Source organism: Chroicocephalus ridibundus, chromosome 9, assembly GCF_963924245.1.
Source record: "Chroicocephalus ridibundus chromosome 9, bChrRid1.1, whole genome shotgun sequence".
Classification (NCBI taxonomy): Eukaryota; Metazoa; Chordata; class Aves; order Charadriiformes; family Laridae; genus Chroicocephalus; species Chroicocephalus ridibundus.
This window is the reverse complement of record NC_086292.1, coordinates 3,958,420-3,981,379: the sequence shown is the minus strand read 5'-3', so window position 1 is coordinate 3,981,379 and position 22,960 is coordinate 3,958,420. Positions and strand designations below refer to the sequence as shown.

Sequence of the window (22,960 nt, the reverse complement as noted above, 5' to 3'; positions counted from 1 at the left end):
GGACCTCAGGCAGCAGGAGAACACATGCAGTTTGCTACGCTGGAGCTGAAAAGCAGACTGTGGGCGATTCTGGTCACTAATCCTTACTGATTTCATGCTCTCACAATGTAACTGAAACCTATTCTTGACCAGTTGGGACATCAGATAAAAACAGGGGGCTGATTAACTTCTACAAAGGAGATTCAAGAGCTTCCAACCAGCTAACCCCCTCGGCTTTTAGAGGCAAAGCCTTCTCTATCTCAAAGGAAAACGGGCTTCACACGGATTTCCTACTCTCTCTGTCTAGCTTGCCTGGTGAGCCGGGATAATGTGCTGCTCAAGGCCTGTCCTGTGCTGCCCCGGACAATCTGGGTCAAAATTGCCTCTCCCACCCACAAGTTTTAAGCGGAGGGGAGGTGGGTTGAGATCCCATGCTCCACTATCAGCCTTTTCGCAATTACTTGGACAGCAAGCCTATGAACCTGCCTGGCTTGCTCTGAGAGGTGAAGGCCTCCACAGAGAATGCCCTAAGGAGGTGTTTGTTAAAGATTAAACAGAGATATCCTGTAGAAAGGTGATCTGTGAACTGCCTGGAGACTCTCTGGGTAACACAAAGGATAATGCAGCAGAGGAGTTCGCTCTAGCAGTCTCTTTTGCTCTGATCATTAAAAGTGCTGATGAAATGTTGAATCTTCGTGGTTACAGGGGGTGATCACGCTATAGGTTTACTGTAGCTTTTAACTAACACATATGAAGAGAAAAAAAGATGCTGTAATTGAGGGTGGTGTTGCTCTGATGAAAATGAACTGGTTGTAATTGTTGGGGATGCCAAAGCATCTTCCGCTAGCGAAGAGCAAACGGTGGTGGATTCCAGGCCCTATTCTGCTTCCAGTAATTACACAAATTAATTTTCCCACCAGCGGACACAGCGTTGTTCTTCACCTCCCGCCTGGCGTGCAGGAAGGCCACAGAACGACGCGGTCAGCTCTTGACATACCTCACGCTGCTGGTGCCTGCCTTCGCAGCCTGAGCTCGGGGGTGGCGGGGAGGGAGGGTGACAGGAGGGTGACACCACCGCGGGGTCCTCGGGGCGCAGCCAGCGGGACCCCAGGCCCACAACTCTTCTGGTTTTGATGAGTAACTTTTTATCGAGCTGTCTCACGTCGGTATGAAGAAAACAAACAGAGTAAATTGTAAACTGACTCATTCTTGGAGGCCAAGTGCTTCCAGCCAGCCCTGAATTATTATACCACCATATACATAGATGTAATAATACACATAGGTCAACTGCCTGCATTTCCAAGGGACTCACGTCTGCTCATAAAAGCTCAGCTTTAACCCTTACCTACCTTATGCCCCTTTAAATTTCAAAGATACTGTAAGAAGGGACTTGGGAGCTAAGTAAAAAATAAATGAGAAAGGCTGCTTCTTACTTTTGTTGTAAAAAGAATAGAGAAGAAATGGAAGGTCCTGCGCTTAAAAAATAAAATGTGGCACTCCGCCACTGAATGTAGCCATCCCTCTCGCTCCCTTTTCTAGAGGGGGAAGGTGTTAGACGGGGGAGGGTGAATTTCTGCCAATTTATCTAATTATCCTCATTTTCCCTTGTTTATGGGAGCACATCACCACCAGTACACCTCCCTCCTGGCAGGGTCTGGGAAGGCCCGTGCGTCAGGCAGTGACAAACTCTGTGAGCACCAGCCGCATGCGACGGCCCACGGCCCCGCCGAGCCCCGCGTGGGCGACACCACCCCCGCCGCGCTGGTCCCGGGTCCCTGCCCGGGGAAAGCCCCGCTGCAGCCTGGCCAGGCACTGCCTCCGGCCGGCCCCTAACAAGATGGCGGCCCCCCTCTGCCCTCACCAAGATGGCGGGCAGGGGCGGGGCCTCTGGCGGCCGCCCCGGAAGCGGTTCGGCGGCGGCGCCTTCCCGGCCCAGCATGGCGGAGGGGGCCGGCGCGGGGCCGCGGCTGGCGGAGCTGCTGGCGGCGGGCCGGCGGTTCTGGGAGGAGGTGGAGACCGGCGCCGAGCCCTCTTCGGGGGCTCCGGCCGTGCAGGATAAGGTGCGGCAGGGGCTGGACGCGCTGCGACAGGCGGCCGCCATGGTGGCGCAGCTGGACCTGTTCAGGTGAGCGGAGGGACGGGCCCGGGCCTGGGCTTGGTCCCGGTCCCGGGGGCGGGCAGTGAGGCCGCACAAGGGTCCTTCGTGCCTTCCGCCGCCTCCAGACGGGTCCCCGGGCCCGGGCGGAGCGGGAAGGGGAAGGCTGATCTGGTGTCTTCCCTTGCAGCGAGAACGAGGAGCTGGAGGAGATCGCCTCGGCCGACCTGAAGTACCTGCTGCTGCCCGCCTTGCTGGGGGCCCTGACGTTGAAGCAGGTCGACCTGAGCAAGAGGCTGGAACACCTGGAGAGCGCTCGGGCCCACTTCTGGCGTTTCCTCAAGCTCTGCAGGAGCTACGGGCTGGGCAGCTTCAACCTGCCCCCCGCCAGCCCCCCAGGAGAGGAAGATGCCGGGAGCCCATCCTCTGGGGGTCCCGCTGCCACCCAGCCCAACCTGGTGGCCATGGCGTCGAGTAGGCAAGCCAAGATCGAAAGGTAGGCTCTTGCTTTGTGGTGTTTAAATAGAATAGAATAGAATGTGTTGGGTTGAAGGGACCTCTAAAGGCCATCTAGTCCAAACCCCCTGCAGGGAGCAGGGACATCTTCAACTAGAGCAGGTTGCTCAGAGCCTCATCCAGCCTGGCCTTGAATGTCTCCAGGGATGGGGCCTCCACCCCCTCTCTGGGCAACCTGGGCCAGTGTCTCACCACCCTCAGTGTAAAGAACTTCTTCCTGATGTCTGATCTAAACCTGCCCTGCTCTAGTTTAAACCATCGCCCCTCGTCCTGTCGCTACATGCCCTTGCAAACAGCCCCTCCCCAGCTTTCCTGTAGCCCCCTTTAGGGACTGGAAGAGGCTCTAAGGCCTCCCCGGAGCCTTCTCTTCTCCAGGCTGAAGAACCTTTTTGTTTGGCTTTTGGGAATCAGTTTAAGAGGATGACAGTGCCTCAGGCACTGCGAGATTGTACAGACAAGGACTGTCAGGAAAGAACCAGTTCCCTTGATATTGGAGTACATCAATCATTAAACATACATTTCAAGATGCGCACCACATATTACTTAATGGTATTGGACCGTGCACAAGTTGGAGAGATGCATTTATGTCTTTAGTTTCTGGTCTTTGAAGAAGAACTGCACAAAAGCTTTTATGATTCGTTCTTTAATCACTGCTAACTGCGTAAAGCCAGCAACGTTGGGAGTTTCCTACCAATGTGCTTATTAGATCTTTAAAAAAAGAGATGGTTGATACCTCTTTGTCATGTGTTCGTTGGGGATTTTGGCAATCAAGTTGTTGCTTCTTGTGGTAGCACTGGAAGGCCCAAACTGTTTGAATTGCATGAAGATGAAAATAGGAGTTATATTCTAGAGAGCAACCCAACTGAGATGGGTTTGGGATACCAGAACACGTCGGGGCCTTTGGGATCAGCGCAGGAAAGCCTTTCCAGCGTGGGCCGCTTGTCAGCGGTCTCAGAGCTGCGCATTGCCTCCTGAGCGTGAGTGAGTTTTGTCGGTGCTCAGGTAGGGCTTTGGTTACGCCTGAACTCCCCTCTCACTGAGGGCTTGTGTCTGTCTGTGCTGTGACTCCTGCTTGAAGACAAACGGGAGGTGCCTGCAGTGTGAGTTCTGTCACAAGCAGGTTAGTACTTGATCAGGGTGAGACATTGCAGTTATATTTGCTTTCAGTAAAACACATAGACTGCATGAACAAAATATTCCAAAGGAGGCCTGTATCACCGCACCAGCTCCAGACCTGTCTCATCCTAGCTGCCTTTAGCCGCGTTCTCTGAATGAGCACATCCCGTGGCGTCCCAGGGAGCAGGTTGGGATTGCAACAGCCAACTGAACAGAATTTATCCCACTGCAGAGTGTAAAGACAAACAGGAATGGAGCAATTTGCTTTGCTTCCTTGCAGGATAAGGGCAGGGCTGGGCAGTCAGGAGCTCAGCCACTTAAGATGTTGTTTTCAGGGTTCCTGTGGAACACTTTTGGGTGGGTTTGCTTTTGAGAACAACTCTTTTATGCTCCGTGTCCTTTCAGCTCCTCTAATCCTTGGTGCTTGCTGTTTGTTCTTCGGGTGGCAGGGACACTGATGGGAGCGGGACACAAGGGTTTAGCCTGGAAGTGTATTATATAGGTAGTTCCCCCCTTTAATATCTAATTCCTGAAAAGGGCAAAAAATCCGGAAAGCCAAAATTACATTAAAAAACAACCTGCACACACAAAATCATGTGAGACAGAAATCGGAAAATTGTTTTTATCTGCCTTATAAACAGCTTCTTGATATCTTTGTGTCGTATGGAAGCAACTTAAAATAGCTATTACATTGGTTTTCTCAGTGAAGGAGCCGATGAGTCCTGTTTTCTCTAGTAGATTAATTTGCCAGGCTTGCCCAATTTTACCTGGGAGGCTTAAATTTCAAGGATTACTCAACTTTTTGGAGAAAAAAAAAATAATTGAGAGAGGCGCCTCTGAATTAAAACTGTCATCTTAAAGCTGCTTTTAACAGACAGGAGATACTTAAATTACAACAGTAAACCATCAGAACCTCTCTTTTTGTGTACAATTTTCTTTTTAAATACATGAAGTCATGTTAAACCACTTACAAAGAATAGTAAAGATCCTATGTAAAGTCTAAATTTGAGTTGACAGATGGAAATGATGGGGAAGATGGGAGGAAGAGATTTTGGTCCTGCATGTGTGTATACAACCATGCATTTTCAAAGCCTTTTTTAAGCAGACTGGAACTCTCCTGAGTTCTGTAGTTTTCATTTGTCAAAAACCTTCTGTAGTCAGTCAGACGAGGTGGGGAGATGGATCCCCCTGCTTCACATTTTGCCTCTTGCTTACGCGTCGTGAGAGGTCATCAGTAAATGACAACCAGTATGAACTGGTGCTGCCAGTGCTCCTCCTCTTCTTAGCAGGTACATTCCTGTAAGTCTCTGCTTTGCTTCTACGGGACCCTTCCTCAGCTGTTAAATGGGTGGGTCCTCCTCGCACAAGGAAATTTGTCAAAGACATGAGGAGCTTTATGAATATCTGGGATTTGCTTACCCTAATGAGCACTAGTCAGCAACTGGCACCTCTGTGAAAAGCAGCTGAAAAGGGATTGGGGGAGGGCTGTGGCTCTCTAACTACATTTGATTGAATTTCAAGAAATAGGAAATGGTTTACTTTAGAAAACGCTGTGTCTGGGCTTGGCTAGAGAAAGGTTATTTAATGATCTCATTTTGTTCTCTTTGAGACAGATATAAGCAGAAGAAGGAACTGGAGAACAGGTTGGCCTCTATGAAAACCTCTGTGGAGAGTGGGCAAGCAGATGAGGATCAGATACGGGAATTTTACATACTACAAACCCAGAAGTGGATCAACACTAGCCTTGAGGAAATTGAGAGTATTGACCAAGAAATGGTCATCCTGAGGAGCAGAGGTACAGCGAAACAGGTATGAGACCTCTCTTGCACTGCAGGTCCTTTGGACTGTGGATAGCTAGACTTGATGGTAGACACTGTTGCGGGTAAAGGAACTTCAGAAGAATTCAATAGCAGAGTTTCGTAAGTTTCATTCTGTGAATTCTTGATTGAAATTTACCTCAATCACAGCACAGGCAGATAGAGTTTGGTTTGATCCTGAACGGGCAGTGGTCTGATTTTTGGATTAGTCACTGTCCAGTGACTGTCCACATGTTCTAGACAGTCGCATCTTGTGAAATGCTAGACCATTGAGTATCAGAGCCGAACCAGTCTGCATGAAGAGGCTTTTCTCCACTTTGCCAGACCCTTAACTCTAAAGAACTAAGTACATTTGTAAATTAAAGGAAGACCCGTGTGATTTCTTTCAGGCCTGCGCTTCTGGTCTACAAAGTGTGCAGACATTACAGAAAGAAATGCCCATTCTGAATGCTGGAAGCTTCTCATAGACCTGCAGTTCCTGTGTAGAATAGTCGTCCTGGGCTTTATGTTACTCACCTGAAATGTCTGTCTAGAAATAAAAAAATCATAATGTGCTGACACAGACCACAGTCCAGCTTTGTTGGCGCAGCTGGTTTGTGCAGTTCATTACTGGCATTGCAGGACTCTGTTCTTCTGTAGTGCCCTGGGTGATACAGGAATGGTGAGCTCTATTTGCTTCAGAATGTGCTGTGTTTGATCCCTGGGAAAAATAAGCTATATTTCATGCTTTGATCTGAGCTGATCTGGTTTAGCTCTGTCAGCTTTTCCGCTTTGATCAGAGCGGGTGTAACAAAGGCACAAAGGGAAGTGATTTATAGAAGCTCACAGATGGAGTTCATGATTTAAACTGGATTAAGGCCTGAATTGTCCATCTTGGGATGTTGCTCTGACAGCAGAGGCATTTCTCTGCTACAAGACTTTTAATAACTTGTTTGGGGTGGGAAGCAGAGAAGGGGATTCTCATCTACACGGTTATCTTGCGACCATTTTTTGTATCTTCAGTCTTCAGCACCACCACACGGTACTTCTCGGCAAGTCAGGACTCCAATGAAGCCTTTCATTCTTACCCGGGATGCTGCTCAGGCTAAGTATGTTGTTTTCTGATCATTTAGACGCAGTATGATGCAGTGCTCTGTACTCACATCCAGCCTAAGATACCCTTTCAGAAAACCAGTTGTTACCTTCAGGCAGTGTGTCGCATCAAGACGGCATATGCTGTGCATCTGGGCAAGGGATGGGAGAACATCTAATGCATTTCTTCCACTTTCTCTAATGTTTTTCCATTGCCAGCATGCCACAGCTTTTTGGCTAACGCTGTTTTCCTCCTATTGGGATGGCAGAAGAGAAGACTGTATTAAGCAAATATTGGTGTGTTAGTTTATAGGCCACATGCTTGCTGTGGAGAGGCAAGGCTCATCTGCCCATCTGACCTCTGTGATTTAACAGGATTGTTCTTCGCTGTGTGTGTGGTCTCTAATGTAAACTCTAGAAGATTTCAATGAATTCAAATGAGTGATCGTAGGGGCTGGAAAGATGTGATAGCTACCAGAGAATCATCAGTGACGATAATACAGGTTTTAACTGTAAGGCTTTCTCTAGGGGAATAAAAATCTTAACTGTGGCACTGTGAGATTCTTGCAAGGAATATGGCAGCAAAGACACAAAATGGGTTAGAAACCAGATTTCTTGTCATGCTTTTGACTTTATTTGCCCTTCCATATATTTATTTAGCCAAGCTGTGCCTAATTTAATTCCCAGGGACCTCCTTGGCAAGCTGTGCTAGCACAGAGTGTTCTCCTTTGGGCTGGAGAAGTCATTCGGGGTCTTTGGACTAGAACAGTCCTCACCTTTCTAAACTGTCAGGATGAAGTCTTTAAACGCTGTTAGGGCTGGGTTACTGGCAAGTCTGTTGCTGGTGGCCCAGGCTGTAGAAATACGTTTGTTCTCAAGCCCTCCTTGATAACACATCTTATATTGTTAGTATCAGTTGGAGTACGGAGCAGTTCTGTGCACGGTTGTCTATGTTTCTGCTCATTTGTAGCAACGTAAAGTGCCTTCTTTGACTTGTCTCTCTCTTCCTGCAGAGTGTTTGGTGCTGGATATCCTGGCCTGCCTACTATGACCGTGGACGACTGGTATGAGCAGCGCAGAAGGCAAGGAGTCGTGTCTGGTCAGAGTGCCCCTCAGAGAGCACCAGGTAGGGAATTGCAAAGCGAAAACTGGAGTAGAGAATTTGTGAAGTCTCTTGAGGAGGGTGAACAGGGATGTGTTCAGGGTGTAAAACACCCACTGACTGAGGAAGACCTGACTTTATTAGGCTGTGAGAATAACTGGATTGATAGACTGCTCTTTGCAAATTCCAGCTTTCTGTCTAAACCATCTCCTGGCAGGGCTTCTGTTTTGAGGACTTGACTAGGGATCTTCCACTGCCCCTCACTCCTGTTCTTGACCTTCAGCAGGTATAACTGATGAAGAGTTGCAGAAGCAGCAGCAGGAGAAAAAAGAGGAGGAAGACGATGAGGAAGCTCTTCAAAAAGCTCGGAACTGGGATGACTGGAAAGATACACACCCAAGAGGCTACGGCAACCGGCAGAATGTGGGCTGATGCTCTCGCTGCAGAGGGAGCAGGGCCTGGAAATCCTGTAAGAATTGCCTGTGTCCTGGAGATATAGGAATAAATACACTGTACATATGCGGAGGTATCCGTGGCTTCTCTGGGAGGCACTGGAGTCAGCAGAGTAAACATGACAGTTTGCTTTGGTTTACGTTAGATGTCAGACTGAGTGCACTGGTCATGTACAGTGATACCACAGAACTCCTGTCAGGCGGAGCTCTTTCCGAGGGGTCAGACTGCCTCTGTTCTCCCAGTCAGAGGAAGTCCTTGAAAGAAAAGTACATGAATTTGGAAACGGCTCTTTGTATTGTGGGTGGATGTATTTATTTTTTTTCCTCTATATTTTAAGCAAAATAAAATCTCTTGTGCTGCCTAGCTCTCGCTGTGAAAATCCCTTGCTCTTTGTCCTAGGCATTCCAGAGCAAGCCTGTAAGGCGGGTTTCCAGCAACCAAGGGACTTGGGGATGGGAAATAGGCAATGTTACATGGCCAAGGCTTCTGAACACACCACCTTGCAGTGCAGCGTTCACCTCGGCAGGGAAGCCTGTATGCAGCCAGCTCTTCGGTGGCCTTGCCGCAGGCTCGTCCCGCTGTTCCTCCGTGAGCGGGCAGACCTGAAATGTTTGGGATTTTTTTTTTGTGTTAAGTAGATCAAGTATTTCGAGGGTAAAGTCGAAGTGCTGATACTACACATAGTACAAATGCCTTTTTGAGGGATGTTTGTCCTTTTGTTTAGTGTAATGTGGGGTCTGCGTGGCTATAGCGTACATAATGTAATGTACAAATGTGTGTACTTGGGACGCTTTTATGGAGATGCACAGGGGCCAGCGCTGGGACAAATGGTGCCGTACTCAAAAGCAAACTAGCGCACTGGTTGTTAGTGTGCTCGGAAATCTATTTACAGAATAACCGTGAAGGGGTGAAAACCTTGTCTGGATTCCTCCAAAGGCAGTTTAAATAGCTGCTGGTGCTAATCCTGCACTGAGTGAAAAGAGAGGATATGACTGGTTTGCCATAGCTGGTGCTGACCCGGAGCGTGGCCACTGCGTTCCTGGGCAAGAAAGTGAGGAATTACGGCTGGAAGCTCTGGAGGTGCCCAGCGTGTGCTGGCAGCTGCGACTGCGGTTTTTTGTAAACCTGGTACAAATGTCAGAATGAAAAACCAAACAAAGCATCACTGCTGCTTGCCTTTGTGGCAGCGTGTTACCTGGAGCAGGCCACAAGGCATCTACTGTCTTTGATTTGGTGCAGTCAGGTTCATCAGCAGAGCACTCCCTTACCTCTGGGGACAGTGGGATTCTGAAAGAATTTGGGGTTTTTCCTTTCTGTTAGCATGATTCAAGCACACCCGAGGGTCCAAGTAGGCTTCAGGAGAGCTTAAGACATTTTATGCATAGCAATTTGGGCTCTTCTTAACTAATCTCTCCCTGTGAAGTTGTAGCAGTGAATGCTGTTGCACCCTTTTTTCCAGAGACTGAGACTCTGCAGTCTACAAAAGCAGATTACAAGTTTTTGTGGGTTCCAGACCTCTCCTGTGAAAAATGTTTTTAACTTTAACAACACATGCAATTCTCTGCACGTATTTATCCCCTTCCTACGTTTGATGTTAGCCAGCTCTTCCTAGCGAGTACTTCTGGAGAGGTAGAGCCTGAGAAGTAGCTCTAGTGAATCAGATGCTATGGATTTTTGCTCTTTCTTTGGCTGTTGGCCTGAAGCTCCGCCTTGGGGCTGCTTCTGCTGCCTTTTTTTTTTTATTTTACTTTTCTTACTTTTTTTTCCCCCTGGTCGTCTCCAGGCAGTACTCTGGTCTTCCTAGGCGAGCCGGCAGGGCTAGCAGACCCCAGTGGCCCTCGTAGTGGTGGAAGAGGAGGCGACAGTGCTGGACGGTGGGGCTGAGGGTCAGGGCCTGTCTGGCAGGCTGTGTTCCCATACCGTGGAGCAGGAGTTTGGGGATGACGTTTTTGGGCGGCTCTGGAGGGGAGTCACGCTGGCAGAGCATGACAGCAGTTTGTGAAATACCCAAAGCCGGACGGTACCATTCCCCAGGGGAAGGCAGCCACCACCGAGCCACCATCGGTGCTGCCAGCAGTGCCTTTCAGAGGAGCGGTGGCTGCCCTTCTCGACGGCAGCTCCTCACCACTCGGCACGACTCCTCATCCTCCCAAGGACCATCAGCTCTTCTCCTTGCTCTGCAAGCCGGGGCCGGAGCGGGTCTGCTCCCCTCCGCAGCGGACAGTTTACCTTGGGTCAGCTGGTTAAAGCAGCTGGATACACAATCAATTGCTCTCTGGTATTTCCAAACTCGCCTCTTAACCTGCTGAACCGGGGTCTGGCGCGCAACTCCTTGCCACCATGAAAACAATTATTGCAGCCTGTTCCCAAAATCTTAGCGGTAAGATATTTCCAAAGCGTGTTTGAATGGTTTCTGATGCTCTGGCGATGCGAGGAGCTGGTCAGGCAATTAGCGTTTGTTGTCACTATTGTCTATTTGCTTTAGTCTGCTTAGGGGAAAGGGAGGTGTTGGGAGCAATTTGGGGTTAGCAGCACCAGAGGAAAACATACGGTTGCTCAACAGGAATGAAATTTCTGACAGTGCATTCAGTAACGTTACTCCTGCAAGATGCTCCAGAGCGATGTGAATTCCCAATTCCCTTTCGTCTTTCCTTGCTGCCCCGGGACGCGGAGTCCGCATTTCTGGGTTTGAAGAGGCTCCTGTCGCCGTGGATGGGGCTGGCAGCCGAGCCCCTGGGAATTCTCCATTTTTTATATCTGCGGTCTGGACATTCATGGAGTGCTTGGGGGGGCGGGGAGGGGGAGCTAGAAAAAGGAACTAAAAAAAGCAACTGTTTGGTAGACACGAATTTGCTAGGCAGAGCTCTGCGTCTTCCTTGGAAAAAAAATGGGGCTTTGGGAAGTTGAGAACGGCAGGGGCTGTGCAGGCGCTGGGCTTCTGGGGACACCTCGCTGGGCGTGCGGGGACGGGCGGGAGGGATGGCGTAAAGCACCGTACGCTGCTCGGGGGAGGAGAGGGGAAACAATTCTTCAGTGCTGGTGATGGGTCCAGTGTTTAATTAATTTCAGTTGTCCCAGTCACGGTTTGGATTGAGCCGGGAAGAGTTGAACGTGCACCAGCCACCCAAAGTGGGGTTTGGTGGTTCTCCTGTGACCCAGGGGTCCCTCTGGGGACATAAGCGTCCCCAGCCCAGGGAGCCGTGGGGACAGGTCTGCTCCGGTCTCACCCTGAGCATCTCTCTATGTGGCCAGCATGCTGATTTTGGGTTGTTTTCCCAAGAAAACAAGGATTTTGTAATACAAGAGGTAGCTTGCTGTGGTCAGTGGTGGCCGTGCCAGGTGGTCTCGGCCACGGTGGACCTTTGGCCAGGAGCAGTGCGCTGGTGGGACCGGTGCCTTGGGCCTGTTTCGGGGAGGAGGGATGGGGCCATGCGTGGAGTTTGGATCCTGGCACCCAGCCCGGGGCGGTTAATGGTTCACCAAGGTTGGCTGGAGGGAAGGGGGTGGCGAGGGGAGTGGAGCAGCCGTGGCTGCTGGACTGTCCCTCGTGGGAGGCAAGGCTCAGTGGGGACAGCCAACCTCGGCCACCCTGGCTTGGACCCTGGCCACTGTCCTTGGCGCCTGCTGGGGGGTGTATGCTGCCCCATGCCTCCCTGCTGCGCCAGCTGAGAAATCCCCGAATTCTCTCTGAGCCTGAACACGCCAAGGAGGGCAGGGGTAAGGTCCTGGCCTTCAGGGACCTTGGCATGGTGCAGGACCTGCCGCTGTGCTCAGCTCTGCTGGTGCACCCATGCTCACGCACATGTTTGGGCTAAGGGGTGCCCAGCCTGCCAGATGCCCCCCGCTTGGAGCAGGGCTGTCCCCAGAGCAGCCTCAAGTTGCCCAGGGCCACCTCCTGGCATGGTCCAGAGCTCTCTGGGGATGAGCATCCTTCACCCCATCCCATCCCTCTTTGCCCAACTGCTTCACCCTTCCCATCCTACCTCTCCCCGTACCCCAACCTTGGCAGCCAAGGGTACCACCGGACTGGGATCCCCCCGGCTAGCTGGGACAGCATTTGTGCAAGCCATGCTGTTTTGGGCCAGCTGCCATGTCCCTCCCTGCAGGTAGCCGCGCCAGCATCCAGACCGCCCTGCGCACCCTGCTCGCAGCACGCTGGCCCTCGCAGCGGGACGTCCGCTCCTGGCTCCAGCTCCTCTCTGTCCTGCAGTGGGTGCTCAGCTTTCTGCTGCTGGGTGAGTAGGGGGCTGTGGGGGGTCCCGGTGGGGTGGGCACACACCCGCTCACACCCCTCCCCGGCTCCCACAGGAACCGTCAGCCTGCTGATCCTCATCTACCTGGTGTTCACCAGCTTCTGGCCCATCTCGGCGCTCTACCTGGCTTGGATCATCTTCGACTGGGACACGCCGGAGAAAGGTGGGGATGGGCAGAGCCCCCCCTTCCTCCAGCTTTGCAGCAGGATGGGATGTCGGGTCTCATTTTCTCTGGGTCCTTCCTGGCACAGTAAATGGGGAGCACCATGTCCCACCTGTTCTTTCTTCCTTTTCCCCCATCATCTTCATGGCGGGAAGAGGGATATGGCAGGTCCACGGGGAGTGTTTCCCGCGGGCCCTGCTGCCATGCGTCATCTGTGGTGCCTCCCCATTTTGCAGGTGGCAGGAGGCTGCCGTGCCTGCGGCGATGGCCTGTGTGGAGGCACTTTCGGGATTATTTCCCCGTGAAGGTACAGTGCAGGGAGCGGGGGTGCCAGGACGGGACATTCCCGCAAGCAGTGGTACCACCCAGAAGGACACACCACCGTTATGTCCCCCCGACACTGTTTTGTCCCCGCAGCTGGTGAAGACACACGACCTGTCCCCCAGCCACAACTACATCATCGGCTCCCACCCCCACGGCATCCTCTGCGTCGGCGCCTTCTGCAACTTCATCACGGGCTCGACGGGCTTCGGGGAGATGTTCCCGGGCATCCGGCCCTTCCTCACCACCCTGGCCGGCAACTTCCGCCTGCCCGTCTTCAGGGAGTACCTGATGAGCGGGGGTGAGCATCCGCGGGCAGGGGGACTGTCACCCTCGTGGGCCGGTCATGCTGCCTCGCGCTGAGTGGGTGCCCTGGGGATGCACCCCCTGCCTGCCCCCGCTCCTGCCCAACTCTGCCTGCGGCCACGCGTGGGCCAGAGCACGGAGGGGGCAATGCCCATGGGCAGGGGGGGCTCTGGGGGTGTGTGTGTGTGTGTCCCCAGTCCCATCTGTGGGACCGATGGCCTCTGTGCTCCCCAGAAGGACGCAGGGCAGGGGTGGTGTCCTGCCCGCACCCTGTCTGAACCTCGCAGTGCTTGCACCCTGCCCGCACCCTGCCCGCACCCTGCCCGGGGGGGGACCCCTCCCTCCCCCGTGAGCTCTCCCGCAGCAGGGGGAGCCCTTGCGCCGTCCCTCGCATGGTCGCTCGCATGGTGCCTTGCACATCGTCCTTGCGTGGTTCCTCCGGGCACGGTGCCGTGTGAGGTCCCTCGCGGGGTCCCCGTCCCCCGAGTGGTGTCCCACAGCACCGGTGGTGTCCGTTCTGCCGCAGGCCTGTGCCCGGTGACACGTCGTGCCATCGGGTACCTGCTGTCCAAGAATGGCACCGGCAACGCGGTGGCCATCGTCATCGGCGGCGCGGCCGAGTCGCTCTCCTGCCGTCCCGGCGTCACCACGCTCGTCCTGAAGAAACGCAAGGGCTTCGTCCGCATGGCCCTGCAGCACGGGTGGGTCACAGGCACCGCCACCGTGGGGGTCTGGGGGCTCCGGCACCCCATCACCACCCACTATGTCCCCTCCACAGGGCCTACCTCGTCCCCTCCTTCTCCTTTGGGGAGAATGACCTTTTCCGCCAGGTGGTCTTTGAGGAGGGCAGCTGGATGAGGAGCATCCAGCAGCGCTTCCAGAAGATGATGGGCTTCGCTCCCTGCGTCTTCTATGGCCGGGGTCTCACCTCCGTCCACTCCTGGGGCTTCCTCCCCTACGCCAGACCCATCACCACTGTGGGTGAGCATCGCCCGTTGGGGCGGAGGGGACCCCCAGAAGGTGGAGGGGCAGAGGAGGACATCCTGTGATGGGTGGCATTGGAAGGCAATACTTAGCTCATGTCCCTGATGAGCCGAGCATGCCCCCATGCCCACCAGCCTGACCTTCCTCCCCTCTTGGCAGTGGGGGAGCCAGTGATGGTGCCCAAGATCGAGGACCCAAGCTCTGAGATAGTGGACATGTACCATGAGATGTACATCCGCTCCCTGCTCAAGCTCTTCAACGAGAACAAGACCAAGTATGGGCTGTCAGAGACGGACGAGCTGCACATCCTCTGAGCACGGCCGGCGCCGGCGGCCAGATCCTGACTCACAAGGGCAGCCGGCTCTTGCGGGTGGGGATTTCAGCCGGCCCGGCATGGGGGAAACACGGGGGACGGTCCCCGCTCCAGCCCTCTGCTCCTCCAGCTGAAAAACCTGAGCGGGAGGTGGGAGGAAAGGAAGAAGCAAGGGGAGAGGGAGATTGGGAAAGGGTCCCCCTTGAAAGGGGTTCGAAGGGGCTGCAGGTGACACAGCTGGCCCCAAGGACACGGGGATGATGTGGGGGGGCCTGGCGTGAGGCTGGGGTCCAGCGATGGGCACGGTCCCCCCAGGATAACCAGGGCACCATGAGCTGAGGGAGGAGGTGTCATGGGGGGAGGGAATGAGATGGACTCTTCGGGCTGGCATCCCAATAGTGAGAAAGACTGGGCTGGGGAGATATCCCTTCAGGGTGGGGGGGACACTCCTGGACTTGGGGACCCGTGGAAGTGGCCTCAGCTGGGACCATGGAGCCCTGGGCGAGGGGAGGGCGCTGCCCTGGCCCCAGATGAGCCCTTTCCGCCGCCTCTGTACCCAATACAGATTTCCAACCCCCCCAACGCTGCCTGTGTGTGCTGGGGGGGGGCAGGATCAGCAGCACATGGCCATACTCCCGTGCTCCCCGTGTATGTGGACATGCCACCCACCCGTGTCCCCTCCCTGGCAGTCCCATCTCTGGGGATGGGGATGTGCTTGGAGGGGACCCTTGCACCACTCAGGTGCAACCAAGCAGCTCCAGGCCCACCTGGGGCACATTGGCTATAAGGGAAGGGGAGGTCCTACAGCTGCTCTTACTGGGCTGACTGGGCTTAGGAGGGACATCTGCTTCTCTCTCTGCTTTCAGCTCAGCGGTGAGTTGAGGGGGGTCTCTGGGGGTCCAGTGGGATGGGGATGCGGGGATGGGATGTGGCATCCATGGAGCCCTCTCCCTCCCTGGGTGACCTGGGCAGCCCCTGGTGGGATGTGGCTGTGTGTGGCCGGTGCCATGGCTGGGGGGTGACACCCCGATGACGCTATGGGCTTTCCTTCTCCAGGCATGTGCTGGGAGGACTCCTGGGGGGTGATGGAGGGGCAGCCCCCCCCAGGGCTCCCCATGGCGGGGACAGCCCTGTCCCATCCCTGCCTGGGCTGACGTGGGAGAGTCGACAGCGCTGATAGCCATCTCTGGTCTGCTCCTCTCTGCGCAGGCACTTGGTCAAACACAAGGGCTGAGTAAACATTTGGAAAGCAAACACCCATAAAGGCAGATTTCCGAGGACTTTCCCATCACCATGGGTGTCACCACTCCAGCCCCTCGCTCCGAACCTGCCCCAGCGCTGAGGCAGCGGGTGGCTTTTCTTTGCTCTCAAATGCTTTCTGGGGCAAGGGTGGGCATCTCGTCCCTCTTCCTTCTGCTACGAGGAGGAAGAGGTCTCAGCGTAGAGAAAAGTGAAGGAGCTTTATTGGGGGATGATGGGCATTAAGTGCCCCATGCCACATCCCTCCCCACCTGTCTGAAGGTCAACAGTGTGACAGGGGCATCTCAGAGAGCCTCTGCCAGGCACACGGGGCATCCAGCGTTGACGCCATCCCCAGGTTCAGTCCGGTCCCTGCACGTTGCTGCCACTCAGACCAGAAGGGCCGTGCATCCCAAGGGAGGGACCAGTGTCCCTTCCCTTTATTGACCTGTCAGCCCCCACATGTCCTCGGAAGCATCCCAGGATGGGGCATGTGCCATCCCAAAGTGGCTTTCTCAGCAGCCTTCCCCTTCCCGCAGGAAGGTGTCTGTCCTGCCCTGAGCAGTACTGGCACCCTCCTCCCTTGGCATCTCGGGGCAGTGCTGGGACAAGTCCCATGGCCACCTATCCTCAGCCTTCAGCAGAGGCAAGTTTGGGGACCTGGGGGTGCCCAGGCACCCACACAGAGCCCAGAGGGGCTGTGACTTGTGGCGACCAGGGATGAGGCTACTGTAACCCCCCATTGTCCCCTTGGCACCTGCCTCTGCTCCGTGCTGTCCCTGTCCCTTGGGTGTCATTGTCAGCGTGGCTACCACCTGTGAGGTTGTCCATGGAGGGGGACACCAGGGCCAGGTTGCATGTGGGCACAGGCCGGAGCCGCTGGCCTGGACCCCGGCGCAGCCGCCCCCGGTACTTGTCCCCAACCATGAAGTACAAGATGGGGTCAAGGCAGCTATTGATGCTGGCCAGGGGCCGCGTGATCTTGTAGGTGAAGTTGATGATGTTGAGGGTCCGGCAGTCGGCTTGGAAGTAGCGGGAGGTGTAGTAGAGGGTCCGGGTGATGTGGAAGGGCACAAAGCAGATGGCAAAGACAGCGAGCACAATGATGATCATCCTGATGGAGCGCTTCTTGTAGGAGGGCATTCGGGGGCTGGGGCTGGAGAAGTTGGACTTGCCGAGTCTCTTGGCCATCAGGCAGTAGCACAGGACGATCACCAGGAAGGGGACCCCGAAGAGGAGGGCCATGACGGAGGAACTGTAGTGCACGTAATGGTCGAACTCCTCGGGCCTGGTGGTGTCATGGCACAGGGTGCTGTTGCCCCTGGAGCTGGTGGTGACAAAGATGAGGTTGGGGATGAGGCAGATGGTGACGACAAGCCAGGCGCCCACACAAATGATGCGGGCGTGCTTGGTCTTCACCCACTTCAGGGAGCGGATGGGGTGGCAGATGCCCATGTAACGGTGGACGCTGATACACGTCAGGAAGAGGATGCTGCTGTAGAGATTAGCGTAGAAGAGGAAGCGGACGATCTTGCAGAGCCCTTTCCCAAAGGGCCAGTTGTTGCGGTCGGCGTAATAGTAGACCAGCGTAGGGAGGGAGAGGACGTAGAGTGTGTCGGAGACGGCCAAGTTGAACATGTAGGTGGTGGTGGCGTTCCAGGGCCTCATCCTGGAGATGAACATCCACAGGGCCCAGGAGTTGAGGGGCAGACCCACCACGAAGACGATGCTGTAGGAGACGGGCAGCAGGATGAACTTGAACTCCTCGTTGAAGACGCACTTTGCCTCCGACACCGCGGTGGTGTTTTCTCCCGGCCAGGGAGCCGGCGTCGGTGTCCACAGGGCAACTGGGAATGTCCTCACTGAAGTGGCCATGTTTTCCAAGCCAGATCTAGGGGAGCAGTTAATAAAAGCGCATTAGTCGTTGATCTCGACCATTGTCAGGCACAAAGCGTGGAAGGGAGCCAAAGATGCCAGATTTTCCCCCCCTCCAGGAGCTCCGGCCACTTTGATGGTTCTCTGGTTTTTCTCAGCTCGCGCGTTCGGGCCTCGCGGGGAGCCGAGGGAGGCTTGACAAATCCTCCCCTTCGCAGCCCCCGCAATGACACCCGTTAATCATCCCTTTGAGCAGCGCGCAGTGACACCAGCGCCGCGTGGAGCCAGGAAGCGTGCCTGAGACAGAGGACCGCGCCGGCCCCGCCGGCCAGCAGCCCCACGGCGCGCCGAACAATGAGACCTTTATGAGCAACAGCAGCCCCCAGCCGGTGCCAGCGCAGCCTCTTGGAAGCCGGCTCAGCCTAATTGGCACCATCCTGACAATGCTGCTCGTCCCAGAGGGCTCCTTGACAGAAGAAAGGCGGGAGGAGAAGAAAGGCTTGTCTGGGGGAATATTGTGGCCCGGAGAAATCCTTGGGGGGCTGTTAAAGAAGCCTTTGGGAGAGAGCGTCCCTGGACGGCGAGGGGCCTCCAGCTGCTGGGTATTCTCCGTAGGAGAGTGATGATCTAAGCCCTGCGGAGAGGAGCTGCGCCAGAGCCAAGTCCCAGCCCAAGACAGTGCAAGTTCACAAGGCAGGCAGGACGCTTCCCCCCGCGCAGCGTTAGGATCAAAAGCTGGGATCCACGTCCTCCTGGCAAATCAGGCCCCGGGGCTGAGGGACGAGGGCGAACTGTCAAAGAGTTGTGTTCGCCCCTCAGAAGTTCAGAGTCCGCTCCTCCAGAGGGAAGAAGGAGCTTCTGCCACCATCGTGGTGTCCAGCAAAGGACTGGTGAAGGCTGCCCACGCCTTGGCCCCTCCATGGCTACCACCACCCCTGGTGAAGCGATTTAAGAGTAGCTGCTTCTGCCAGACGAGGATGGGTGCTTGGATGAGTAACCTGGGAGCAGGAGAATCTACCATGCTGCTGGCAGAAATGAGGGTGCAGCCGAAAGCCATATCTGACAGAGGGAGTGCTGGTGTGTCTCCAATTTCTGTCGGCCCAGAGCTCACCCAGGAGGCGATGGGTGCCAGGACGGAGGAGGACTTGGGGCTCGGGGAGATGATGTGTGTTCCTGGGATGCTGGTGGTGGTGGTACGAGGTGGAAGGCAGTGTCCTCTCAGGCTCCTCCATCCCTTGGCTCCCTCATCATCCCCCTCCTGTTAATCCCTTGCCTTTGCCATGGAGATGATCAGCCTGCTGGCCTCCTGTGGCAGGCGCCGTTGGCAGGAATATCCTGTAGGGTGTATCCATGGGGTCATCTGAGCTGCAATCCATCCTCTCCCTCCAAAGCCTCGCCTGGAGAGACATCCCAGTGTTTACAGAGATGATCATAAATGAATCAGCAGGCAGATGGGCAAGCGGGTGGCCACGGGACTGGCCCCTCTGTGTCACACGCACCTTGGCACTGTCTGTTTGAGTTGTGGGCTGAGCCGCAGCATCAGGCTCACATCGAACACCCTGCAGCTTCCTTCCCGCTGCGGCCAGCGCGGGCAGCCGCCTCCTTTATTACAGGGATGAGTTCAGAGAGCAGCAGGCAGGTCCTGATCAAACATTAACAGTGGGAAGAACTTGCCCTGTTTTCCCAGAACCAGGAGGGAAAAACAACTGGTAGGAAACCCCAATCCTCCAGGCACTGGTGCCAGCGGTGGTCCCGTGGGGCTGGCTGTGCCACTGGGAACACTGTGCTGGTCGTGCTGGTCCCAGCCCAGAGGCTGCGTCTCCCAAAGCTGCGACGCTGCCAAGGACACAAGGCACCAGGAGATTTATTTTCCTTTTCTAACCCCTGAGTGCAAGTGAGCGTGAAGCCTTGAGCCTGACCGGACTATAGGTGCTGCAGGGTTCAGTGACCAAAGCCGATACCCATGACATAGGTCAGCAAACAACTAAGATATGAAGAAGCCAGCAAATAAAAAAATAATAATCCGGTGTGAGAAAGGCAGAAGGAAAAAACCTGAGCAGCTGCATGGTACCGGGCTGTTCAGAGGAGAGCGCAGGTACAGGGCTTCTGGCACAGTCAGTGCTCAGCAGCGTGATTTAACCGTTCCTAAGCAAGCTTCCTTTGGGGACAACTACCGAAAAATAAAAATGCAAAAGAAGATGACATTTGGCAAGCTTTATCTCAACAGGTTTCCTGCTTCCTCATCTTAGTCACGATCAAAATCAGTGCTTTAAATTACTGATTCACATCAGTCCACCCTGAGGACACGTCACCGCCAGGCCCGTTCCTACTTCTCGCCGACGTCCCCAGCAAGGCCCTCCGTGGCCATGGCTTCTCCAGCACGGACTTTTTCAAGAAGGGACCAACTGTAGCCACAGTGAGGGCTAAGCCAAGCGTTTGGGCTCCGTTTGGGCTCACTGCTGGAGCGGAAGATGGAAGGCATTGCAGGAAAGGCCATGGAGCTGGGGAGGTGATTCCCGCTCCTGTCCTGCCCGTTCTGTGGATGCACGAGGGCTGCGATGCTGGGGAATCCCTTGCCCATGGCAAGCACATCCGCCTGGGATGGTTCCTGCAGGCTGGTCCTCGCACGTGCCCTGGGAAGCAGCCAGGGGTCCTGCAAAACACCCATGCATCCATCCGCCAGCGGAAAGGGGCAGGGGGTGGCCACGGGGCCGTGCATCGGGAGGCACGTGCTGCCCTTTGCCGCAGGAACGGGAGCTCTGCCCTGGCTCCCAGCCCCACCGCTGTGCCCAGCCTGAACCAGTCCTTCGGCCCCCGGGCAGCACCGGCCACACCGGGAGCTGATGGCCACCCCCAGCCTGGGGTGGCCCAGCAGCTAGCTGAGGCTGCTGGCCCTGGGGCTTTGGAAATGGCCCTGGGGGCGTTGGAACGGCATCGATGGAATGAATGAGCGGGTCAGTGACAAAGGCAGACTCTGCCCCGGAGCTGAAGTCCTGCTCACTTGGAAGGATGGCACTGGGGGTCGGGGACTGCGGTGTAGTGGGCAGGAGCTTCAGAGAGGGGACGCGAGAGCAGATTTTGGAGGGGAGCGAGCAGCCACCGAGGCACAAGGGGTGAGCCTGGGACTGGTTGCTGCTGGAGCACAGGAAAAACAGGGCTTTTCTTCTCGCCTAAGCTCTCAGAAATTGCAAAACAAGGGGAAATTATGCAAAACATCCTGCAGAAGGACCCTTGTCCCTAATCGCCACGTGGTTTTTGCAGCCAAAGCCCCGGCACAAGGGGAGCGTGACCTAATTTCTTTTCCATCCTTCCCTTCGGCTGCAAGAGCAGCCAAAGCACGATCTGCCTGCGCTGCCTGGGTGCCGGTGCCTCCTCCCCAGGGACACCAGCGGGGTCAGGCGCTTCCCTCGCTGCCCACCACGTCCCCTGCTCCGAGGTGAACCCCTTTCTCGGTGGGGTGGGAGGTGAGGGTTTCCTTTTGCCCTTGGGTGGGCTGTCCCTGTGCCTTCGCCTCCCCAGGGAAGGGCAGGAGCCCACAGCGTGGGGCTAAGCCACAGCAGCCCGAGGGCAACTTTGCCCTGTGAGGAGGCAGAGCTTTGGGGGATGGAGAGGAGGTGGTCACACTGGGAAGGATGAAGGCCCTTGGTGATGGAGGAAGGCAGTGGCGTGTTAGGGAGGAGGATGCACAGAGGGATTTGGGGAGGGTGGACGTATAGGAAGAAGTGGCTGACCCCCACCCCACAGCCATCCAGCCCTGGGCGTCCCACCTCCATCCCTTGAGGGGCCAAAGCTGCTCCCCACAGGCCCCCCTGGAGCCCAGCTGGGTTTGCACGGCTGTGGCACGGCCATGGCATGGCCACCCTGGCCGCTGCCCTCCACCAGGCATGGGCTGCCCCGGCTCACCTGTGGTCCCGGGCTGGGGCAGCTCTCAGGAGCGGGGCACCCCCGGGGAGCCCCTGTCCTCCGTGGGGCTGGGGGCCATGCTGGCGGTGCTGCGGGCTGTCCTTGGTCGTGCTGCGCCGTCTGTGCCCGCTCCCGCTCTCCCAACGCTGGGAGCAAAGTGCCCGGGAGAGGCAGGGCTGGAGGCGGGCAGAGGCGGGGGCAGGAGCCTGCAGTGTCCCTGCCCGTGTCCCTGCCTGCCCCACGGGCTGCCTGCGGGGCTTAGCCCCGCTGCCTGCCCATCCTGCCCATCGCCCTCACAGGTTTTGGGCCACCTGCAGCCCCCCCAGCAGCCCCCCAGACAAGGGACGTGTGGGCCTCACCCTCGGGTTGCAGCCCTCTCCCCGTGGGGGCCAAGGACCCTTGGCCATGGGGACCACAGTCCCTCGCTCATAGGGACCATGGTCGCTCACTTATGGGGACCACGGTCCCTCTACCACGGGGGCCAGAGCCCCTCATCCATGGGGACAGCAGCCCCCTGCCCATGGGGACCACTGCCCCTCTCCCACCCCAGGGCAGCCTCCCTGCCCCACTGGGACCGTGCGGGTCCCGGCAGTGCCCCCACCCCGGGGTGCTGCCCTGCTGGCACCCCAGCTCTGCGGGGCAATCCTGGGGACAAAGGTGGCCACTGCCACCTTGAGGCCAGCCTGGGCATAGTGTCCCCAAAACGGGGGCCACTGCGTGTGTCGCAGCAGTTAGGGCCCTGCTGAGTGCTGTGTTTGGGGGGGAGTGCGTCCCCCCACCGAATGCAGAGCTGTGCCTGGTCCAGGGGATTTAACTCCTTTGCGAGCGCCCGGGTGGGCGGAGGGTGGGTGCTGTGCAAACATGTCGGCGTTGCAATGATCGGGGAGCACCGGGGGGCAAACGGGCGCACCTTGAGATGTGGGAGACCGCGGACGAGAGCGGGGGGCAGTACGGTGGCAGCAAGGGGATGTTTGGCTAGAGAGGGACAGCACAGGGGACTGCGGGTGGCAGGGCTGAGCAGGCAGAGCCGGCGTGTTCGGAGGGGACCCGTGCCACCACAAGCATCTGCCGAGGGCAGAGCCAGCCCAGCCCTGTGCGGGAGCCACACGGGACATCGGCAAGGGCAGCCTCGAGGGTCAGGGTTTGCATGTTCCTGGTTAAACAGGGGGAAGGCTGGGGGCAATGCTCCTGGAGCAGCCGAGGCACTGGGAACCAGCGCTCTCCCCCCCAAAGCTTGCCTGGCTGGGCTCGGCACGGCTCGGCATGGCACGGCACGGCACGCTCCCTCCTTGCTCTTGCACAGAGCCAGGCATCGCACACACGCACCCCCAGTGTCCCTGAGACTTTATTCTGGATGGAGACAGCAAGGGGCATCTCGTAAGGAAATGGAGCTTCAGCCTCAGGAGCGGCTGCTGTAGGAGAAGTCCTCTGGGAACTCTGTCTGACCAGGGCAG

At 56.1% G+C, this 22,960-nt stretch overlaps 3 protein-coding genes across 6 annotated transcripts; 2 read left to right on the top strand and 1 right to left on the bottom strand.

Moving 5' to 3' along the window:
• Positions 1-1,816: 1,816 nt before the first annotated feature.
• Positions 1,817-8,532, top strand: IGBP1 (immunoglobulin binding protein 1). Of its 2 annotated transcripts, none has more exons than XM_063347104.1 (6): positions 1,817-2,104; positions 2,265-2,570; positions 5,320-5,515; positions 6,526-6,611; positions 7,608-7,720; positions 7,983-8,532. In XM_063347104.1, exons 1-6 carry the CDS (start codon positions 1,845-1,847, stop codon positions 8,126-8,128), a joined length of 1,107 nt encoding a protein of 368 aa, XP_063203174.1. In that variant the 5' UTR covers positions 1,817-1,844; the 3' UTR covers positions 8,129-8,532. The 2 variants fall into 2 exon arrangements, with proteins under 2 accessions (XP_063203174.1, XP_063203173.1); XM_063347103.1 differs by having other exon boundaries at positions 7,980-8,530.
• A 1,622-nt stretch (positions 8,533-10,154) lies between these two features.
• Positions 10,155-14,821, top strand: LOC134520905 (diacylglycerol O-acyltransferase 2-like). Its single transcript, XM_063346779.1, has 8 exons — positions 10,155-10,529; positions 12,256-12,384; positions 12,458-12,565; positions 12,802-12,872; positions 12,983-13,187; positions 13,719-13,893; positions 13,971-14,173; positions 14,336-14,821. The coding sequence occupies exons 1-8, from the start codon at positions 10,490-10,492 to the stop codon at positions 14,488-14,490; spliced, it is 1,086 nt and encodes a 361-aa protein (XP_063202849.1). The 5' UTR covers positions 10,155-10,489; the 3' UTR covers positions 14,491-14,821.
• A 557-nt stretch (positions 14,822-15,378) lies between these two features.
• Positions 15,379-21,658, bottom strand: P2RY4 (pyrimidinergic receptor P2Y4). Of its 3 annotated transcripts, none has more exons than XM_063346777.1 (2): positions 21,507-21,658; positions 15,379-17,619 (listed from the first exon to the last, which is right to left on the bottom strand). In XM_063346777.1, the coding sequence occupies exon 2, from the start codon at positions 17,601-17,603 to the stop codon at positions 16,455-16,457; it is 1,149 nt and encodes a 382-aa protein (XP_063202847.1). In that variant the 5' UTR covers positions 17,604-17,619; positions 21,507-21,658; the 3' UTR covers positions 15,379-16,454. The 3 variants fall into 3 exon arrangements, 2 of the variants coding, with proteins under 2 accessions (XP_063202847.1, XP_063202848.1); XM_063346778.1 differs by lacking the exon at positions 21,507-21,658 and adding an exon at positions 19,103-20,041 and having other exon boundaries at positions 15,379-19,000; XR_010072580.1 differs by lacking the exon at positions 15,379-17,619 and adding an exon at positions 20,054-20,256.
• Positions 21,659-22,960: the final 1,302 nt, after the last annotated feature.